General features: G+C 40.4%; 1 protein-coding gene across 2 annotated transcripts in view; it reads left to right on the top strand.

Annotated features, from left to right (window-relative positions):
* Positions 1 to 23,706, top strand: part of LOC139743595 (integrin beta-1-like) — a 159,792-nt gene that overhangs the window by 126,139 nt on the left and 9,947 nt on the right. For both annotated transcript variants that reach the window (XM_071654080.1, XM_071654073.1), the window contains exons 4-15: positions 3,045 to 3,140; positions 9,682 to 9,766; positions 11,857 to 11,988; positions 14,294 to 14,390; positions 15,242 to 15,326; positions 16,290 to 16,376; positions 18,511 to 18,594; positions 19,182 to 19,262; positions 20,535 to 20,630; positions 21,646 to 21,735; positions 21,967 to 22,154; positions 22,929 to 23,013. In XM_071654080.1, coding sequence (XP_071510181.1) covers positions 3,045 to 3,140; positions 9,682 to 9,766; positions 11,857 to 11,988; positions 14,294 to 14,390; positions 15,242 to 15,326; positions 16,290 to 16,376; positions 18,511 to 18,594; positions 19,182 to 19,262; positions 20,535 to 20,630; positions 21,646 to 21,735; positions 21,967 to 22,154; positions 22,929 to 23,013 — 1,206 coding nt within the window. The remainder of the gene's footprint in view (positions 1 to 3,044; positions 3,141 to 9,681; positions 9,767 to 11,856; positions 11,989 to 14,293; positions 14,391 to 15,241; positions 15,327 to 16,289; positions 16,377 to 18,510; positions 18,595 to 19,181; positions 19,263 to 20,534; positions 20,631 to 21,645; positions 21,736 to 21,966; positions 22,155 to 22,928; positions 23,014 to 23,706) is intronic.

Raw genomic sequence — 23,706 nt, 5'->3', positions numbered from 1 at the left:
AAATGATTGAAACGTCTCTTGTTCAGCATACTGATCCAGTCGCTGACCTACGCATGCAGCACGACCGTAGACGGAGTATAGGAATCAGATCCTATATCTTGTGGTAGCCTATAATCCTACTCGTAACTAGCTATTCCTAACCTACTCTTAACTTAATCCTAACACCTAACTACACATCACGAGACAATGCTTCTAATATATACCCATGTCGTAAAATTGTATTTATGTATGTGGTTACTGTTTTGAAATATATTTTCTATCAATTTATTCAAGACTTCTGTTCTGATAACAGAGCTGAATATTTCATAAATTATATGAAATTATAAATATTTAAAAATTATGCAATTTACCATCCGCGACAAAATCAGAAATTTCAGAAAACATTTTCTGAAAAATAGTTAATTCTTTTGCTTGAAGTTATTACATGATCGATTATAATCGATTATAACTGGACTCACATGTCACATAAAATGAGTCGGTTGACTCATTTATAACAGTTACTGAGTCAAATAGAGATGATGCAATATGAGTCATCGATTTCGTGGCTCATTATTGTAATTCGGTGTGCGTCATTTTACTCGTTAGATTCGGGAAAACGAGTCTTTTTACTCAGAAGAACTTAAAAGGTGTGTCACAACAGCAATGACTCAGTAGATTTGACCTAAAATGAGTCAAGTGACTCGGGTAATTTTTTGTGTGTAATTATGATTATAATGCCTATTTACTATTTATTATAAAATGGGTTCAAGAACATACATGTGTAGCCAATAGGAAGCGCTGAAATGAGTCACGTGGGCTTTGATTACTTTAGTACCATTGCACTGCAGTACCAGTGCGCACTCAATCAGTTGTTACAAGTGCGTCGCGCGCTACTATACGCGCTGTCAATCCTGTAAACAACTTCTAGTTCGGGCTGCCGGCCGGCCTTTCTTGTGTGCATAACATGTGTGGCGTACGTATTAACGATACTCTTATACGTACAGTACTTATATATGTGCGGGATTTCCGAGTGTACAAAATAGCGGGATGACGATCGCGATCCACATCTCGAGTTTTTTTGCGAGCGTCCACACGTACCAAATTAGCGGGATAGCGATCGCGATCGGTATCCCGCTAATTTGGCGAGCGTCCACACGTACCAAATTATTTCGCTAACTGCCGATAGAGATAACAGCAAAGCCTGCAAACTGGGTCACACAGCGCCCTTCTCTATCACTGCCTGCGCGCACTTACCTTTGTCCATTGTCTTTTACGCGTCAGTGGTGTGGTTCGCGCGCTGTTGTTGTTGTACTCCAAAGAGGTGAAGGACCTCTTCGCAGAGGCCTCGCTGTTGTGATGTGCGCATTACATGATGGGATGTAAAAACTCGAGATTCTAATCCCGACCGTTCACACGTACCAGCGCGGGGCCCGCTAATTGACGAACCAGCGCAAGATTTCTTGGGATTAGCATCGCGATGATTATCCCGCTAATTTTCGGGTTTTTTCTGTCCACACGTGCAAAAAACTCGGGATGACGATCGCGATGCAAATCTCAAGATTTGTATCCCGCTAATTGGTGTACGTGTGAACCCGGCTATTAGCCGGGTTCACACGTACAAAATAGCGGGATGACGATCGCGATGCACATCCCGAGTTTTTTTTTTTTTTTTTTTGCGAGCGTCCACACGTACCAAATTAGCGGGATAGCGATCGCGATCGGTATCCCGCTAATTTGGCGAGCGTCCACACGTACCGAATTATCCCGCTAATTGCCGATAGAGATAACAGCAAAGCCTGCAAACTGGGTCACACAGCGCCCTTCTCTATCACTGCCTGCGCGCACTTACCTTTGTCCATTGTCTTTTACGCGTCAGTGGTGTGGTTCGCGCGCTGTTGTTGTTGTGCTCCAAAGAGGTGAAGGACATCTTCGCAGAGGCCTCGCTGTTATGATGTGTGCATTGCATGATGGGATATAAAAACTCGAGATTCTAATCCCGACCGTTCACACGTACCAGCGCGGGGCCAATTATCCCGCTAATTGACGAACCAGCGCAAGATTTCTTGGGATTAGCATCGCGATGCTCATCCCGCTAATTTTTGGGGTTTTTCTGTCCACACGAGCAAAAAACTCGGGATGACGATCGCGATGCAAATCTCGAGATTTGTATCCCGCTAATTGGTGTACGTGTGAACCCGGCTATTATGTGGCGTACGTATACAGTATGACCAAGCGTTGTGGGACCGGACGCGTACATGGAGTCACTTTGAAGGGGAAATCCAACGATTTAGCAGGTTAATTCTCACGCCGTTTTCAGAGTATGTTGTCTAGTATATGAGGAGTCTATATGAAGTCTTTGAGGTAAAGGGTGCATATTCTATGTAAAATAGGTAAGTTTTCATGCGCGAACTCAAGTGTCCGGAAACCCAACCCCCATCATACTCTTATACGTACAGTACTTACATGTGCGGGATTTCCGAGTGCGACGTGCTTGACTCGACTCTCTCGAGCGAGTGCTACATGTAGCTGACTGGTATTGACCCACAAAGGTACGTGAAAAATGCTGTTAGTTTTCGACCCATTTTATAAAACAAATGATGCACAGGATTATTTCGTGGCGTTAGTGGAGATGCAGCGCACTCGAGGGTATTTACAATTGTGAAACCCTCCACTAACGCACTCTATCCTGTGCATCATTTGTATACTATAGGTATTATAATTAATGTTTGTATTGATGCTGGCATTGATATCGATGATTCATTGTTCACCAAAAAAAAAAAAACCAACAACAACAACAATGAACAAACAAGTAAGCAAACAAATACCATGATGGCAATTTGCTTTCTACCAACATAACAGTGCGACATAATCGTCAAGATTACGCTGTTCGTAGTCTGATTCAATTTGAAGAAATTTTACATTGTTTACAGGAATCAGCGGTAAATGGGCACTGACAAAGGGCATGGAAGCCACACTATTACTTAAAATACATCAATAGGCACGTGTTTATGTAACCATGGTAACCCAAATTATCTCTTCTCTCTGTTTTATTTTACTTATTGCAGGTCTTCACTGGTCGCCAATGTGATACACTTCAACAGTTACAAAGTGGAGGATGCACAAATATAACAAACCCAGAAACCGTTAAAGAAACTCCACGGGTAACGTTATAGTTATTGTTGCTATCATTGTTTTTCTATCGATGTTGTTATCATTATGACAATAATGCATGATGATGATGATGATGATGACTATGATGATGATGATTATTATTCTTATTTTTATTTTAATTTTCATTATCATCCTTATCATCATCATTATAGAAGTAGTAGTAGTAGTAGTAGTAGAAGTAGAAGTAGTATTAGTATTAGTATTATTATTATTATTAGTAGTAGTAGTAGTAGTAGTAGCAGTAGTAGTAGTTGTAATGAGTGTTCATTGGAATAGTTCATTAATCACAACTTCAGTCTGGAAACAAAGACTAGCAATGACATTGAGATGACCTTGAATGCACACAACAAGTAATGATGAGCTACACTTTGTAGTATGTATGTATGTGTATATAAAATTTGTGTATACATCATGTGCTGCACATTAATGTTACACCTTCATTGTCTTGGACACATACAAGGACACACAAAGAGGCCAGATGAAGATGATGGCTGTTGTATCTTCACACCTAAGTTACTTTGTGGAAGAAAACTTCATCAGTTTCTTGCATTTTTAATGCCTTTGAGTTGAAGAACCTGTGAAGGAGGCAAAGAGGTTTGTTACTAAGAGTTTACTGTGTTATTTTGTGATGTACTACGTGTATGCAGAAAATGAGATCAGTATTGTTGAACTTGAACACACATTTCTCCAGAAAGTCACTACATTTCTACTGTCTGTGAAAGTTGCACGATTCAAGTTGCCATTGCATGCACTCTGAATAGGGTCAAATGACAGTTGCTCAGTAACTATTGTGTATATGTAGCATACAGATGCATTGCTAGAACTGAGTACCGAAGTTGTTTTACAGTGCATAAGGCTGCCTGGTTGATTGTAACTGATTGCATACTGTGATTAGTGATATGTTGTTTGGAGACTTTTTGTGTGAAATCTTCAGATACTTAACAATAGTTACATGCAAAGAGTAATTGTATTGATGGATCGAAGTATTTGTACTGTAGGCCCAGGGCTACACTAAAGGGTAAAGTAGCTAGTAGAATTTCTACTAGGTTCTGTGTATGATGTGTTATACCTGTATGAATATGAAGAGGCATTCTTAATGATTAATAGCACGGAGAATGTAATTGTTGCTTGCATGAATAGCTCCTGCCAAGGCTTCTGCTTCTGAAGGTTAAGAGAATGATTAGTTACACACAAGTGTATGTTTGAGTACTGGCTAATCAAAGGAATATCACATTGCATCAGTATTGCACACAGTGAGAAAGTTATAGGCATAAGTCTACACGTATCTCAGTATCTGTAAACGAAGCAGTGTTGTAGGCATGTACAGTGTTTCACTTATGTGTTAATATTTTGCATAGCATAATTCATATGCAATAATTGCAGTTGTTGTGTTTGCTTTTGAAATTCCAGTTTTCACGGAATGTAACACCGAATGAGTACCAAGGTAACAGAGTGTACGAGGAGTACAACAGAAAGAGTGACAGAATAGAAGGAATTACACACATTGTTACCAGACGGAACGAAGGATAGGGAAAGAAAGAGAGAGAGAGAGAGAGAGAGAAGGTGTGTCTGATTGCGATCCCTAATAAAGTACATTGCGACATTCCCGTAAAAACATTTGTCTGCTTGGAATTCTTGCAATCGACCACAACTATACTTACAGTAGTAGTAGTAGTAGTAGTACGCTCTGGATGAAATTTTTCAGAGCATTTACATAGTGCCGGGTACTGATACCAGAAAGTAGATAATTTATATGAATGTTTATGACGTAAAGGGATTGTGATAGTATTGGTGTGGATGAGGAATGAGCATTTAACTTTTAGCAAGATACTGAGAAACCACTTATGAAATATTACAGAGCATACCATTCTAAGAGTCATTCAAAGTTTATTTGATAAAAAGCGGTTTTGAAATGGCTGAGATATCCATAAAATGAAGTGAAACAAAGATATACTAACAAAAGGTAGGTCCCACCTTATATCGCTTGTTTTGGATATCTCAGCCATCTCAAGACAATTTTCTTCAAATAAACATTGAATTTCTTTGAAATTACATGCTCTGTCATGTTTCCCATAATCTCACACACACAAAAAGTTAGAAATCTGAAACCAGGTCTCAACCAAAACTATGCCGTCCCTTTAAGGTCTTGGTCTTGTTAACTTGTATAACGTTACACGAGTTTGAGAAAGTATATTCCATCCCTTGGCTGCTTAGCTTTCCTCACTGAAAACAGGACAGACTTGCAGGCACTCCCTAAAATAATAATTCTTTAGATTGAGATGAGAGAGAAATCCCAAATAAGAGTGGAAAATCTCAATCTAGTAGATTTAGAAGTCAATCTTTTTTCCCATTGCAATTTTGGATTGGTCCCTCATCACGATCTTATAGATTGATTTCCAATCTATAGGGAATTTCGACAGCAGGAGGACACGTGGGCATCACGTACGAAGAGGCAAAACTTTGTTGATAAATCGAGTGATCGAGAGCGTGCGCAAAATATTATGCTGAAGCACATTCATGCGTCCACCAAAGTAGCACTTGACCGAAGTAACCCAATGAATGGGCAAGGGAGTCACACCTGTTTTTGAAGTGATTGTTGTTGGACGCTTAACACATCGAAAGCGTTAGTAAGCTTACACTCAAGTGGCACTATGTTTTTAGCGAAATTGAATTTCTCTTTTTCCCTTCCTTCCTTTCACTTTCCATCTGTCGTATGTTCTCTCTCTCTCTCTCTCTCTCTCTCTCTCTCTCTCATCTCTCTCTATACACACATATATATAATATATACAGATAGATATAGATACACAGATAGATAGATAAACGAGTATATCTGTATGTGTTCGTGTGTGTGTTTGTGTGAATGAAAGAGAGGAGAAAAATACATAAACAGAGATAGATAGATAGATAGATAGATAGAAAAGGAGATAAAAAGTGCGAGAACGGAATAGAGGAAAAAACCAAACAGCAACAGTAACGCAAAGGGGAGATAACTGCAGGTGACAAACCCTCGAAGACCCAGTGATGGCGACGACAACCAGAGTTTTTTTTTTTTTGTCCCGCCTCTTACGGCTGATAGATGGACGCTGATATTGGCACCTCGGTTTGGCACGGCAAAAATATACCTCCGTCGGTGATGGATTAATCCACGCAGCTCGAGCGTCAAACCCTTGCGAAAGAGACGCAGGTGTGAGGGAAGAAGATAAAGATGCAGTCCCGAACGAGCGCTTCCTGAGCACAGAGCTTGCGAGTCCTTCTTGAGACTGTAAGAACACTCGGATATGCTCGGATATACATGTATATGCAACAAAACGAAGGCATAGCCAGCCCACTGCTAATGCGAATAAATCCTCGAGGTGTGAACAGTGTCCGTCGTGAAATAAAGAGCGCGCGTGCTGATGAAATCGAAGATATATACGAGATGAAATCTGAGAAGTAAAGAAATAACGAGATGTTGTTTACACTGCTATAATATCTCCTGGTCATAATGCACCAGTTACTGCTTATACCAAGGAGATAGGCTTACTAGACGAGCCTTGCCTTGTACCTCCTTGTTTTTATATTATTGTTATACTACTACCATTACTATTACTGCTACTGCAAGGCCTACTACTTCTACTGCTGATGCCACTACTACTACTACTACTACTACTACTAGGCATACTATTTTTACTTCTACTGCTGATGCCACAATAGTACTATATCCTACTACTACTGTTACTGCAAGGCCTATTACTTCTACTTCTACTTGTAATTGTATTGAGCGCAGATGTAATTTTGTTACAATGGATGCTAATAATGTGGGAATTAAACACGCTACGGTTTTTCCTCATCTTACGTAAAAGCCATACACATTGCAAAACAGAGAGTGTAAAGTGTAGAAAAGGTCAATCATGCCATTTTTAGAGCGGGGTGGGAATGGAAAACAAACATTGCGACGAAATTCCGCCATCACGGGCCAACGTCAACGATATGTTTTCGCAGCACGGGGATAACAGAACGACCTGTTACAGCTGACGATAGTTGAGCAAGATCTCACCCGGTTATAAGTGATGGCGACGATGTGCGGGGTGGTTGCGGGCTGTTTGGACAGCGGCGTGTTGCGGAGGGGGGATCCGATTGCAAATGGGGACACTGGAGGGGTGAGGGGATTGCTATGACGCAGGGGAATGCTTTAAAATGTGATGCGAGCTCGATCGAAAGAATAATACAAAAACAAAATGGAGACAAAAAGGGAGGAAGCGAAAAGGCCAAGCTTCCTTGCACGTGTTGGCTTAAGGTTTTGTTATTCCTCTCAGCACACACACAGTTGCGGTGGATAAAAGGGGGCTGCTTATGTGATAATCTTTCATCGCGTTCAAGACATACCCACAGGATGTGTACCACGTGCGGATGTTGGATTGGTCTTGTTATTGTTTTCGATTGCGGTGTTACGAACGCACATCTCTTCCGTACATCGTATGTGCATATTCTCTGTGCACCTGTTCGCGTGCATTATAAATTAAGGAGACAAGAAGAGAATCGGGAGAGGGGAAGGAGGAGATAGAGGATTCCTCCTCCTGCTCATTATCACAAAATGAAGCAAATCTGATTTTCTATCTATTTTTGGTGTTTCGTGTTTCAGGGCAGAATTTAAGGATGCAATATTCTCAATGCGCCCAGACAATTGCGCTAATCAGCCCGGTAATCAGCCCATTAAACTGAGGCGGCATTTGCGGATCTACGTTCGCAATATGTAATCACTGTCATTTTTCTTAATCTAAACAATCCCTTAGCATCAAACAAGAGCATTGTACAAGGCAGAATGAATTGCAATATTTTCTGTCCCTTAAACTGACATTGAGCAATAATGTTAGTCTTTATCTTGCAGCGCATCTTTGCGATGACGTATATTATGAATCATGCCGTGTCAAACAAAAGAACAATGCCTGATTCTTGTATTGCGACGCCGCGAACGATCCTAGTGCATTCCCGCCAATTTCACCGTCATGAAATTCGCATCAGAATAGCAATTTGTTGCATGTTTGCCGTGTACGTCATTCTCAACCGTAGCATCGAGTGTACGCTTTCCTTTGTCCAACCATTTCCCGCCGTCTCTCCCTTAAAAAAAAAAAAAGTCTGTGCAATCAGCTACAAGATGCAGTCTCCCGTTACTATGACAACTACATCCTCGGATGCATTCATCCCTGTGTGCCGTGCATTGTGTTGATCACGAAATGCCCGATTCCATATGCTGTGTTTGCTCCGACTATATGGAATACTAACGCGGTAGCGGCCTTGTTTGTGTATCCGACGTTGTTCGTAGATTCGTATCTTTCGTATTGCTACTAAACACTTGTCTTTTGGCTTTCCAAGAAAATTATCGTCATTTGTTCGATGTCAGTGTGGCAATATCTACCCCACCCCCTCTATCTCCCTCCTTCTCCTCCTCTTTCTCTACTGCTCTTTCCCTTTTTCCCCCTCTCTTTGTTTCTTCACACTCACTCGTTCGATCTATCTATCTATCTATCTATCTATCTATCGATCGATCGATCGATCTATCGATCTATTTATCTATCGATCAGTCTATCTATCTATCTATCTATCTATCTATCAATCTATCTATCTATCTATCTATCTATCTGTCTATCTATCTATCTATCTATCTATCTACCTACCTATTTATCTCTCCCTCTTTCTCTTTCCTTCCTCTACAATTTTGATCCCTCTCTCAGTTTTCTCATTTTCTTTTTCTCCGTTCTCCATCTTAACATAATCATCACTCTTCGTACATCAGTTTATGTCACTTCTTATGGTAGTATCGCACCAGATGAAGATATGATATTCCGTCTTTGATTGAATCAATTTTGCGGAAGAGATGTTCCGTTGATTCAACAGTAAAAAAGAAATGCGTAGATGAATGCTTTGTGCAATTTCGACACACGCACAATATCCTATCATTTGGCACACACCATCTGTATGTGTGTATGTGTCTCAGTGTGCGACCGTGTGTTATTCAAATTGTCGCTTGAGGGTTGTGCATGCGTGAGTGGAAAAAGGGCATCTTTTCGACAAAATGGCGGTGTTCTTCGAGAAGCTAACCCTTTTGCCGAAGTCGTCGTCTCCTCATTAGAGAGCTTTAGATTTGCAACGCGGACGCTTGAGACGATTGCGTTGACTGTTCTCCTCTTCCCTGCGTCGTGCTGAAAAGTAGCTTTAGATTACGCCGCGAGAACGCAACATATAAAAAATCAACACGGAGCCCCATAAACTTGATCAATGCATCAATTAGCTCTCTACGTCGTGAATTGAGCGGACGTAGAAATAGCCCACAACGCGTAGTGAAAACTAAGACGACGGGAGCTATTGAAAAGATCAATTTTGACAAGCAATTTTGCGCATGCTCAAAACAGGTATTTTTTGTGTTTTTTTCCACTTTGAACGTCCGCGTCAGCGAAAATCCAAATCTCCCTATTACGAATGCATTACGTCTCTGGACAGCACAAGCCATAACACTGGTTCTAATCGTTCTCCTCTCACTGTATCTTCCCACAGGATCTCCCGTTGAGTAACACCGGAGCGCCGCTGAATGAGATCGTCCAGGTCAAGCCTCAAGAGATGAGAATCAAAGTCAGACCAAGTAAGTCGCGGTCGATACAGACCGCTAGAATAATTTTGAATAGCGAATGACATGATTTTTTTTTTCGCTGGCTTGCCGAATGCATTTGAACGCGATGTCCTTGTCTGTTGTCTCCATCATGTGCCGCAGTTACTGTTCACCACTGAAGCAATAATATTTTGGAATTAAATGATTTCTCAAGCCGCGAGAGATTATTCAAGTAAAACAAAATTTGATTTCACACAGGGGCGTATCCGGGCAATTACCCCCAGAGGGCAATTACCCCCCAGCTGAATACTGATTAGTGGTAAGGTTAGAGTAAACATTAGGGTTAGGGTTAGGTTTAGGGTTAGGTCTTTGTGTTAGGGCTATGATTAGGTTTAGGATTAGGATTAGGGCCAGGGGAAGGGTACGGGGTAATTGCCCAGGGGGTAATTGCCCTAGACCCCATAGGGTGAAAGATACCAGTAAACGGATGGATAGAGATTTAAAAAAGAAATACAGATAAAAACGCAACTGTCTTAGATATTGAGTTTGTTAAATGTTTTACCATTCTCGATGTATCGTTTTTAGAACAAAATGAGACGAAAATACGTTGCTTTGGTACCCTGATGTACAAACAAAGCACGTGACGATAGTATGTGATAAATGCATTTCATGAAACGTGTGAAACAAGTGAGTGAGAATATTATGTGATATTCATTTTAATACACACGTCTAAATAGGGGCAATTGAGCGGGTATTTGTAGGATCATAGGATATGAACTTCTACCGTCCCGGAGATCAAAGTGCGCAATTCTTCATGAGGGCGTTATTCAGCCGCAGCTGCTGGACACTTGATGGGATAGTGGTTCTCTTGTGTAAATCAGTGGGCGGGGTATGATTGCAACACTTACCGTAGTTTACAACACGCTGTTTCCGCTAATTATCACCACGAAGTTATCAGCACAAAATATCATGATTACATGAGCATGCATACATCTATATACGTATGGCATTCATGGAGTAATAATGGCGAAGTGGAATCAAAATGAGATCTTTGATTTACTGTAATCCTGTGGGGTGAAAATTATTGCTTCATGACTGTTTGTTTAATGCTCACTTTAAAATTGCAGCTGCAATGCATTTGTTTTTTTCTTGAGTGAATAACGTTAGATCAGACATTTTGCATGCCTACGTGCAGCCCCTTGTGACACAACTAACCCTTAGAAGTAAGAAAGTCAACATCCTTGAACATTTCTATTCTATGTAAAGGTCGAGACACATATCTTTTTGGCAAAGCAAGGAGGGGAAATTGTATTACTTCAAGCGCATCAGAAGCCCTTCGCAGCGCATCGGAATCATTGTGTTTGCGCTTTATAAATTTTAGATTATCTCATCTATCTTTTGTAGCCTTCGTGTCTGGCTGAGTTAAATCCTGAGTTATGGCAGACGTTATGAGCATTGGGTCGTGTAAAATTCTCGGTCTGCGCTGAGACAAATGACTAAAGGCTACTATGATGGGTGTAAAATGTTGATTTACGACCAATTTAGTAATCACTTTTGTGTGCGAGGGGGAGGGGAGATAGAGGCAAGGAAAGCCGCGTGCTTGCTATCAGACTGAATAGGTGTTTCTAGTATGGCAAACTGCGTGCAGAATAGAATGAACATGGTGCTTGAATATTGGTTGAATACTCGCTCCTTATCAACTGCCACACAAGATCTCCATGGTAACGTTCAAATCGATTGGAAATCGCGCCCACTGTAGGTATGGTTGCGCGGATCTGTCACGACCCAGCGATCCGGGATTCGACGTTCCTTCGATGTCCCAGGGTCCCCTCCTTCCCCCCTCCCCCCTCTTGCCCCCTTTATTATCTTGCCACTGGGAGTGGCAAGACAATAAAGTATTGCTGTCCTTACCATTACAGATTGTTTGAATTATGCCATACTTTTGATGGTCTGTGCCGTATCTAGGTGAATCATGTCAAAACTTTGGCGAATTAAGTCAACATTTTGGCGGACTTGCTTAAGAAAAGAACGACGGTCATTTAGCTCATGTAACTCTGGTCTTCTTTCTTTGACGTGTGTAGAAACTGATGAATCGTATAAATTTTCCTCTTTTGCTTGGACAGCGGAGAAGACGACCATCAAGCTGTACGTTCGTCAGGCCGAGGACTACCCGGTTGACCTCTACTACACTATGGATCTCAGCCATTCCATGAGCGACGATCTGGGTAAACTCAAAGAACTCGGCAGCACCCTGGGTAGGTATAGATGGCGCCGTGTGAGCACATGTCACGGACATTGATGCAAATTTCTTATTCTTTGTCTCCTCCTCCTCCTCTTCTTCTTCTCCTCCTCCTTCTCCTTCTCTTTCATTCCACTTCTTCATTCTCCTGCTCGACCTGTCTTCTTCTTCCTCCCCCTTCTCCTCCTTCTCATCTTCTTCGTCTTCTGTTTTTTCTCCTCCCTTTTCTTCCTCTCCGTCGATTCTTCTTTCTGTTCTTCATTGCAGTGCCCTCTTTTGCCCATTTTCTTCTCTCATCATTCTCTTTCATTTCCTCCTCCAACTATTTCTGCGTTATTATCAAAATCTGGTGCTGCCTATACTTCTCTTCGCTTTCTTCATCCTTCTTTTTTCATTCCCGTCACATTTCCATCTTCCCTTTCCTGTTCTTTATTCTTCCTGCTGTATTTCTCCTTGCGTCACTATTACCTTACTCGTAGTGTTCGTGTTCCAAGTCATTGTTTTCCATGTAGCAAGCTGTTAATGATCTACTTCCGGTTCAATGTTTTCCGAAGTGGTCTAAAATACCGAATAAACATTCCGCCATTGAAAGGAAATGACACAGACGCACAGAGATAGGATGGATAACTCTCTACCCCCCCCCCCCTCTCTCTCTCTCTGATAAAGTCAAAATAAAAACAGATAAAACATTAAGGACACAGTATTTCCGGGTGTCATTCAGAATCTTGTTATATCAGCATTATATGTGACCCTGCACCTCAAAACGAACATAAAGTCGCACACTCAGATTTTGCGCGAGGACTGAAAATAAGTGAAATGGGTCAACCTAGCCGAACTTGACTTTTTCATATTTTCTGAAAGAGCGGGTCTTCTTTTACATTATGCTAAAATTTGGTATCATAAAACGGGCAGGAAAGTGTGTTTTTTAGCAGTTTATCTCGAATATTTTTGGTAGAATAGTGTGATTAGGTGTGTCTTTAGAATCCCTTTTTCATTTCTGAAAAACCTTGTCCACACTCTTCACTTTCAACTCTAATAACTTTTGAAGGATAGTGCTACTGCTTTGAAAGTTGGCATTAATTATGGACAGAATGTATTAATGAGGCATGCTTAATTTCAGTTTAATCTGATAATCCCTTCATTGTTGTTACTCTGGTGGTTTACTTCCTGTTTTTTTTTGTCCCATTCATCGCACAGCCAGCACGGTTTGGTAAAGATTAAGCGCTTGAATAGACACTGTACTTCAGAGCCTCTTTTTTCAGTTCCCACTTTTCCTGAGTTTGTGCTTTCTTTCCAATATTTAGATAGGTTAGGAGAGTCCATTTGATATGAGTTATACATCGTTTTAAAGCTTAAATTCTGCTCTTTCAGAATATGGTCTTAACTAAAAATTCATGTCTGGCGACTTTTTGTTTGTTTTGAGGTGCAGGGTCACATATGGAAAATTGAAGCCTCAAAAAGGCATCAGATTTGGTTGTTTGGTTTTGAATCGCGGAATGGACTTCCTCACTTGAAGACCACCATCCGAGAAATGAGAATGAAACTCAGCAGGTAGACCAAGGTTATCATAGCCGGATTGAATCTCCTCTCCACATCCGATTCGACTGAAATATCTGCTTTTTAGGCTCTAGACCCCGGGGAAAAAGAAATCAAGAAACACCAAAAACAACATAATAGAGACATGGAAATATCACGCGTCCAAATATGGGCTAACAGCCGGCTCGGCTGGCCTTCATTCGCGATGATTATTTTCATCAGATGTGCTTGTTTAAGTGATTGTGTATTAAAGTCTAAAAGTGGTCCCAATCTCTTGTATCTCGTCCCAATGCCAGCTGGATGATGACGTCACGGGTTCGCATCACGTCTATCACGATACGTCCATCGGCAGTAAGGTGTTCATGAAGCCTTATAGTCATGGTAGTAACAGTGTGAAAAACAGGAATTGGATTACTAGTACTAGTATCACATCGACGTAATGAAATTCTGAACGCTGATTAGCTGTGGCCATGGTAGTAGGATTTAGTGTTGTTTGGCTATCACAGTGAGAAATCAACACATGGAGGGGGCGGGTACAAGTTCAAGTGAGGCGACTTGATACAATTCTGAAAGTTTAATCTGTTTTGGTCGAGAATTGCAAATTATTTCTAACTTGGGGGGAGGGGGAGAAGGACTCCATGCACTTTTCCAAGACAAAAGTGCCGCTTCCGAATAAAAAAAAAATTATGTTAATAACTCCAAACGCGCCGACTAAAACAAAATAATGACCATTTGATTATTACACTCAACATCACTTACATGATTTTGTTCTGCCGTCCTTGCAGCGGAGGCTCTTGGAGGAATCACCCGAGACTACCGGCTTGGCTTCGGGTCCTTCGTCGATAAGACTGTTCTTCCATACGTCAACACACTTCCAGCTAAGTAAGTTCTTGACTTGATCCCATTGTTGTTGTTGTTGACGATATCCCATTGTTGTTGTTGTTGTTGACGATGATGTGCTATTTTTTTTTCTGACATCAAGTCGTAGCTTTCCTAGCTTTCAATCAGCTCCACTTTCGGCTCTCCATGAACCTGCATTTTCACTGATTTCCAATGCGAGAGCTTTTATGACATACAGAGGACAAACCTTGGAACTTTGAAATAACGAAAATCCTAATCCTTAAGAGTTTGTTTGTCGGGTCGTTCTCTTTGGGGATGATACTTCTTCCGTGTCTAAACTGACACGGGCGATAATGTAAGACATCCATTCTCCTCGTTGTGTCATCAAGTTGAGTCTTTCATCTTATTGGGCTCTTTCTGACACGGTTCAGCAGATGACAATGACAACAGTAATGTCAACTAAAAAGGAAGAGTATCGTTATATTTTCTTACTTGAGCAGAAGTCAGGCTTACGTGTCAGCAAATACATGAAATAAGAATTAAAGTACAGTATGGATTGAGTAAGTTCACATTATCTTTTTATAACATTATAATGGTTCACGTCCGCCAATCTATGTCAGTCTGTCATATTGAAGTCTGATACCAGCAGAACCACCCCCCCAAAAAGCAAAACAAACAAACAAACAAACAAACAAACAAACAAACAAACAAACAAACACACACACACAATACAAACTTGTGTGCAAGTCTGATCATGGATGGACGAGATGAGTTGACTCATTGAATTGTCGTCGTTACTGTTACGTGCAACTAACGTAGGCTGATGACCTTTGAGGCATAATATTTCGAAAGATCTGAAATCATAATTTCCTCGACTTCTTTTTTCCTTACAGGTTGTTATCACCGTGCTCCGGTTGTGCCAAATCTCATGGCTTTCACAACGTCTTGCCTCTCAACGGGGACCCCACTCTCTTCGCGGTAATTTCACGTTCCGTTTTGTTCTTCCGTTACAGCTTTTAGAGCTAGTTATGGTAGTAAGCAAGTTGATAGTAACGATGATAATGATAACAACAATGATAATCCGACATGTTTGTTAATTTACAGATCAGCAGTTGCGATCTTAACAAATTTAATTTGTAGAGGGAGACAAATTTAAGAAACTCACACCTGAACCTTCACCCTATCTTTCTTTCATTTAACAATATAAATAAATATGTAATGTCAGTCACGCGTCCTCTTCTTTTATTCTCCTTAATCATCGATTCCGAATTTCCTTTTATTTTTATTATAATTCTTATTACGCGTATACTTTTCCTCTTACTCTGTCTCATATCTCTCTCCTTCTTCGGTGTTTTGTTGTTTCCTCTTTTTCCGAGTCTTCTTTTCCTCCTCCTTCATCTGCTTCTGCTCCTAATTTCTGTTCTCCTCCCTCTTCTTTAAATGTTTCTCCTGTTTTCTCTTTCACCTTCATTTCGTTTCTCTCTCCCCTTTCCCTCTCCATCTCAGCTCTCTCTCCTATCTCTCACTCGCCATCGTTGTGTGTACCATTAATCTCTTGTTACCGGTACTGGATTTTCCGGTAAACTGTGCGCTTAGAGACATCCGTATTAAGCACTTAATAAATGTGTTATTATTATTATTATTATCATTATCATTATTATTATTATTATTATTATTATTACCATTATTATTAGTATTGTTATAATTATTATCATTGTTATTATTATTATTATTATTATTATTATTATTATCATTATTATTATCATTGTTATAATTATTATCATTGTTATTATTATTATTATTATTATTATTATTATTATTATTATTATTATTATTCATATTATGATTATGATTGTTGTTATTATTATTATCATTATTGATATTATTATTATTATCATCACTGTTGTTATTATTATTATCTCTCACCCCTTTTCCTCCCAGTCCAAGTTGAATGACACCATCGTATCGGGGAACCGGGACACCCCCGAGGGAGGCTTCGACGCTCTCATGCAGATCGCTGTGTGTCAGGTGAGTTGGCGTTACCTATTACACGTTCTCCTCCTCCTCCTCCTCCTCCTTCTTCTTCTTCTCCTCCTCCTCCTCCTCCTCCTCATCCTATTCATACTCCCTCCTGAAATTTCTAAACAAGGTCGCAGTATGTTTTCCCTGTGTGTGTGTGTGTGTGTGTGTGTGTGTGTGTGTGTGTGTGTGGGTGTGTGTGTGTGTGTGTGTGTGTGTGTGTGTGTGTGTGTGTGTTGATGGGGGACCAAGGGTACCTTGTCCCTCATGCTTTGAATTTTCACGACACCGCGTTTCCATCTTCAATATAATCATTTTGTTTTGACTATAATAAGATAATCTTGTGTCCTATCTATAATCAATCCCTTTCTGAAATCGTACAGTATTTGCGTCATTAAACAGTATTACATAGAAATCTCGAATGGGGGTGCAGCTGCCCTTGCTGCCCCCCCCCCCTCCTGTGTAGATTGTTCATATGACAATTATCTTTCCAAACAACTGTGAGCGCGCTGAAGAGAAAACAGAGATGCAAAAAGTGAGTGCCGACGAAAATAATTTTTATGCATTTTTTTCCTTTCTATTGAATTATTCCGATTTCATTACCACACATGGCAGCCAGCGGCTCGCTCCACATTTTCCACATACACGCCGCTTCCTCAGCTCTTGAAATGCTATACTTGGATATTCGAGATAGAGGGTTGTTAGAAGATCTATCAAAAACACCAACAACCACCATTTCGTCGTTGCCATGGCGACAAATACGTCAGGTCTACCGAAACATGTTTGTCAGACAATGTGACCGGTAGGAAAAAATCCCCCAGGTGAACTGTCTGCATGCGAGTTTTACCATGGTTGTGTGCATAGACGTGTATTATAAACAGCTCTAAGGTTGTTTTGTAAGCCCACGTGGCTAGACGGCTGTTTTCTCTCGTACTGGTACACTATCGCGCGCAGAAATAGCTGAATTTGTTGTCGGAGCATCATATCTGTTGGCTCTCTGTAAACCGTTTCCCTCGACCCCCGCTAGGCGTGCTCAGCTGTGATCATGTGAGGATATTGAATATGGATTTTCAGCAAACGCTATCTCTTGTCGTCGTCCAATTCTCCCCAAATTGAGGTTGCCATGGTGAAATGTATTTCTCTTTTTTTTTCCCCTATGAGAGAGATTATTTGCTCCTTTCGCCAAAGACAGCATCGGTCCATATGCGAAATCAAAATGATGAATACTATTTATGAGAGCTTGTTTCGCCGCGTTATTCAATACCATGTATTGCCAAGATATTATTCGAGACCTTCCTGCTCCCTCTATCTTTCACACACAAGCACACAGACAGACAGACACACACACACATACACACACGCACACACACACACACACACACACACACACGATGCAAAGCCCTGTTCTTGCCTGTTGAGTGTGCTACATCACGATTCTGTCGTCAAGTGCTGATTAAATTATAAGTTATTACCAGAATAGCAGTACGTTAACACAAGGTGAGAAGAATAATTTATGTTTCACCCTGAATTGACATAGGCATGTAGACGAAATACCGCGTGTAGAATGGAGAGCCTTGTCTACAGGTTATTGATATATTGCATAAGCTAAATATGAAAAAAAAAGAAATATCCACTTTAACATCGATAAGAAAGATGGGAGTGTCAGTTCAATTTTTCTGCTGCCTAAACTTCAGAGATTCACAGTACAGTATAAAATGTGTTACACCTCACAGTTGTAGCACTGTGTATACATATTGAAAGAAGTGCTTCCTCAATAACGTTATCAAGACGACTCCACAAACTTAGCATAAGATTTGCCTTATGGCTTGGCAACAGCTCAGATGTGCAGGAGTAATGTCAGCTCACAGAAAGAACGTGTAGAGACGTTAACGACATGAGAAGTTCTCGCCAATCACTGGAAGAGAAAATGTGCTGTTGATTGGACATTTGAAGAAGGTACACTTGTGTCGTCATGCGTAGAATGTGCGCACGGCTACTCCTCAGTTAAAAAGAAACAAAAAGAAAGCAAGCCAACATTCATAACATGATCCGTTATTATTATTGTTAAGTGTTATTCCCGAAAACTAGATTGCACAACAGCAGTAAAGTTTGAATACACTATGATTTTTACTCCCACCCACAGCAAGACATCGGGTGGCGGCCCAAGGCCCGGCATCTCGTCATCTTCACCACCGATGCCTCCTTCCACTTCGCCGGGGACGGCAGGGTAAGCGCTTCACCTCAACATCCTATCTGTTTAGGTTTCTTTCCTCAGTAGGACTGGTAATTCCCTAAAAATACTTTAATCTCATGCATACCTCTTTGATATAAATGGGTAATCCTGACTACCAGACAGATAACTTGTGTGTGGCTTACCCGAAATATGTGTTGAAAATGAAATAAAACGAAATGAAATGAAATGAAATGAAATCAAAACTCATGTGTGTAAAGTGGATTCTCAGTATTCAGTCTGGTATTGAATGATATTTCTTTCCAGAGGAAGAGGTGAATTTAAAAGGTCACTACTAGGTCCTTAAGGGAAATAATGTCCATGAATTTGAATATTTCACTTGACCGATGTAAACGTCGTTGAAATCATTGCCGGCTGCTATATTTTGCTTCATCACCAATAAATTATTGTCATTAAAAGCTGCTATCTCTATGGATCGTTCTCGAGAGCATGGTGTCTGCAATATGGAATGATATTTACTTGTCAACGATGTGAATGGATGTAAAGTGAGGCTGATGTCTTCGGGAGAAATCTTGATCTTATGTTTGTTTTTACGTTTAATTGTTTTCCTGAATGCTGTGTAGCTTGGTGGTATCGTTGAGCCCAATGATGGCCAGTGTCATATGGATCCTGTTGCCAACTTGTACACATGGAGCACACGTCAGGTAAACCTTTCCGCTGACAACTACAATGCAATCATAACCAAAATGTAATGACGACATTGTCTTATCACCCAGGGTAGCATCTTCAGATCTAGTACTGTTCGCTTCATATGATCATTATTACCAAAATATGCTGGTCATCCATTTGAGCACCTGGGTTAGGAGGGACATGGTGCGTAAAGATAGTGTCTTTGCACCAAGAAGGATTTGAACCTATGATCTGTTTGCTTCTGTGTCCACAGCCCTTACCACTTGACCACAGTATCCCCATTTGCTCACATCACATTTGCATTTACTCTCACAGTAAAAATATATCTTTACCACATTGACCTTTTTACGTTTCATAACACGACAGGTAATGGAGGAGGTGGATTTATATGAGAAGCACAAGAAAGGTCGTGGGAACTGATCACTGAAGATAATGAGCAAGAAACAGAATGTCCAAACATAGAATGAATACTGCATAGTAATGCCTTCAAGACCGAGAAGAAAACTAATGTCTGTCATTAATTTGTAATTCTCTTTCATCTTTACCTTGCCTTTGCTTTGCGATGTTGCATGCATGCACTTCTAGACGGCTGTAAATACGTATTTATTTATTGCAGTATGTCAGTTTTCACAGTGGATGGGGCCAATTTGAATTATTATTACGATATGATGATAATGGATAACAGCGAATTAAAAAATGATTGAACATCCAGTTAGAAATGTCCTTTTCGTGGCAATAGACACGCTGGCTCTAAATTCATGATGATTAAGCTGAAGATTACTTACGTGAATGCTCCGCAGCTCGTAGATATAATGACAGCATAATGACTCTAGTCGTGTTGTCACGTATTAGTTTCATCAGTGAGTTCGCCTACTACTATGTTGCCCAAGATGAATATGATGATAACCATGACGATGGCGATAAAAATAATGCCGACAATAATGATGATGATGAGAATGATATAGGCGATGAAGAAGCCGATACTATCAACGGCAATAATGATGATGATAAAAGTCATAATGAATAGATTAATGAAGGCATGATGATGATGATGGTGATGATGATGACGATGATGATTGTGATGATGATGATGATGGTGATGGTGATGATGTTGATGATGATGATGATAATGATATAGGTAATGATTAAAATGACGATGTTGATGAAAACTACGGAGAGAATGAAACCGTTGCTGCTGCCCATGACCATGTCGATGACTTTAGTCAAACATGGACGACTTATTTCACATGGTGTCACTCTGTTATCGTCTTTGTACCTTTGTACAGGATTACCCATCGATTGGTCATCTGAGTGCCAAGCTACGAGAAAACAATGTCATTCCAATCTTCGCTGTTACACGCGACCAAACATCTCTATATTCCGTAAGTCCTCCTCTAGATTTCTATTCTGAGGAAACTGTTAGAATCTGTCATTATATAGGAATTGTCCGTAGATGTATACGCTTCAGATGTGACGCTCATACAATGTTTGATCCATCGTTGTGACATTCTACCGCCATTTTGAAAACTCGATCATCTACGAAAATCTGGTTTGTAGGGGAAATTGTAGCATACACGAGGAAATAGCAAGTGCCTATTTCTTTTTTTTTTTATTAGGTAGCAGAGCCGCCGAGTCTCCTTGGTTCTAATGAAGCTCCTTTTGGGGAAAACAAATATAATTTCTTATCATCCTCACAAAAGACTACGAGAGCTTTCCTGATTACAGAATGGTGTTTGCCTATTGACGGACTGAGATTCAAGTAAAATATAGTTAGCTCCTTGGTATCTGGTTTGGTTAGAACCTTTACTGATTTTCATGTGTGAATGATGAAAGTTATGATTTTGAGCGTGATATGTACAGATCAACTGGAGGATGAAATATTTGTAACGGAATTCTCCATAATGTTAAAGTGCAACACATTTTGTAGAATATGGTTTTCAAATCGAGAACTGAAAATTGTGGATTAAATGCAGGGAAATTGATAATTTCAATGCTCGATGAGAGAAGTGGCAGGGACAGCACAGAAGTGTATAAAAAGTGAAATAAAAAAGGAGTCGAATTAAACGCGAAGCAAATACACTGTACATTATTTCACGTTTCCAATTTGAACGAGCAATAGCGTACGTAACTCCCAAAGATTAAGGGTGGATCCGATATATGATTGCTTAGGTGGCATGTGGCTGTATACCTTTGATTCCCTGAAAATTGATATGTAGGCCTACATTTTGTTCTACCAGCGTCTTAATCAATGTTGTTATTGAGTTACGACCTGTTTTTTTTTCGGTCAGTCTGTCAATGTTATGAGTACCTGATGCTAATGATTATCATTACCATCACTATCCACAACAATTATCATCAACTCATCATCCTTATCAATATTATTCATTCGCCATCTAGAGTCTAGAGACGTACATCGAAGGGGCGACAGTAGGAGAACTGGATGCCGACTCGGGCAACGTGGTGTCCCTGATGAGAGACAACTATGAGGTAAATAGCGCCATCATGCGACATTTTTTGTTCTCACTTGGCTTCTCGTTTACACTAGTTATTGAAAATGCATGCATATACTGTTCATGTATTGTAATTGCAAGTGTGAAACAGGATTAGAAAATTAGAATAATAGATTAGTATATCCAGTTTTCAGATGTTAAGTCCCGCTATTTCATCTACATGATCTTTTTTTTTTCTATTTTCCCACTGTCTTACACCTTCGAATAGCTTATTACGTCACAAGTGAAGCTGACGTCAACCGCTCCGGATGACGTCAGGTTATCCTTCACGGCCAATTGCCTTGACAACGAAGTGACTGAAGACTCCAACGAGTGTCAGGGACTCTCACTCGGCGATACTGTATCGTTCGATATCGGAATCACGGCAGAGCGGTGTATCGAAGGCGGTCAAACAAGGTAGAATAAATGCATGGAGCATGCTTATCCTCTAAAATGTTTCCAGCACATCGTTCTTTGCAGATGTCGCACATGATACTGTGTTGGCACTATGGCATAGTGGGTAAGACTCTTGACTTTCAATCAGAGTACCCGAGTTCAAATCCAGTCCAGTGCTTACGTTATTGGACAAGATATTTTACCTGCCATGTTCCCTCTCAACCCACAAGTGTATAAATGGGTACCTGAAAAACGATGGGGTAATGAAAATGACAGGGCCCTCTAGTAGAGCAGTGGCAACACTGAAGACGAGAGGTACCCTGGATAAAGAAGACCGTATTGGTTGATTAATTAATGTTTGCACACACGCACTGAGCAATATGTCACTTTTAACAGTAGTAGTGCCAAATACGTTGTTTTATACCCAGCAGACAGAATGGCAGTGTTTAATATGTTATCAGCCGTCAATTCTTTAAGATACCAGTGTGTACTAGTATATATAAACACATTTTTTTGATGATGGTGGTATTATTATATATACTATATATTTGCGGGGTTTTTTTTGTGTGAAACATTTCTTAATTGCTTGCTAGGTCTCTTCCATACCTATACACTGGACATGCTTAAGTAGAGTATACTCAAGGCTTATGCTCCATACATCGGATTTCAATATGTGCCAGCAGAGCCTTGCATAACAACGAAATGCCCATTTATAGAAAAGCAATTCATTTGCTAGTTAGTTACACCGTGAGTTGAGTATTTGCAACACCTGTGTTTTTCTTTTCTGTCTGTCAGTTTCACCGTGGGTCCCGTCGGCTTCAACGAGGAACTTCTCATACACCTAGAGGTGGTGTGTTCATGTGACTGCCAAGAGCAAGGGGTAAGTGTAATGTGTTCAGTGTAGTGTATTCAGCATAGGGTGTTTGGTGTTACATTGAAAGTGTTGTAGAGTGATTTATGGAGTATAGTCAGAATGTTGGAGTGTAGTAGGTGAGGTTGTTCAGGGGAGCTGATGTATGATAGGTGGAGGAGGTGGGATAAGCCAGTATGCCACATTGGATGGACAAATTGGTGTCACGGTGACACCATTGCCTAAGGTGAATGATTCGGTGTCATCTAAGGATTATGGTTGAAGCTAGTATATCAGGAATACATGCAGAGTTGCCGTCAATCTTCTTGATTCTGCCGGAGACTCCCTGAAAATCAAGATATCTGCTCATATCCTAACAAAAGTTTAAACTCGGCCTCCATGATTTTTTCCCCGCTGATAAGTAGGTAGCACACAAGAATATCCCTGATTTATCTCTTTTTTTTTCAGAAATGCTGAGCGGCTAGCTTTCCCTGACTGTGATTCACGTGTACGTGTGTCTGCATATGTTTGTGTTTGTGTTTGTGTGTGATATCATGCAAGAAAAAATGGTGAATGAATGAGGTCCGGGGTTGATGTATCTCTCCTATAAAGGCAATTTGCAGCTGCAGTAATCAAATCTCTGTTCATGATAACAATAAGAAATGAGAGATTGTTAGCTGCGGAATGAGGGATGGATATCAAAAGCACACAAAAAGTATAGTG

The sequence above is a fragment of the Diadema antillarum genome, unplaced genomic scaffold (assembly GCF_040938485.1).
Source record: "Diadema antillarum isolate AM-2024a unplaced genomic scaffold, OU_Dant_1.0 scf00000034, whole genome shotgun sequence".
Taxonomy (NCBI): Eukaryota; Metazoa; Echinodermata; class Echinoidea; order Diadematoida; family Diadematidae; genus Diadema; species Diadema antillarum.
This window is presented reverse-complemented; position numbering and strand designations above follow the sequence as displayed.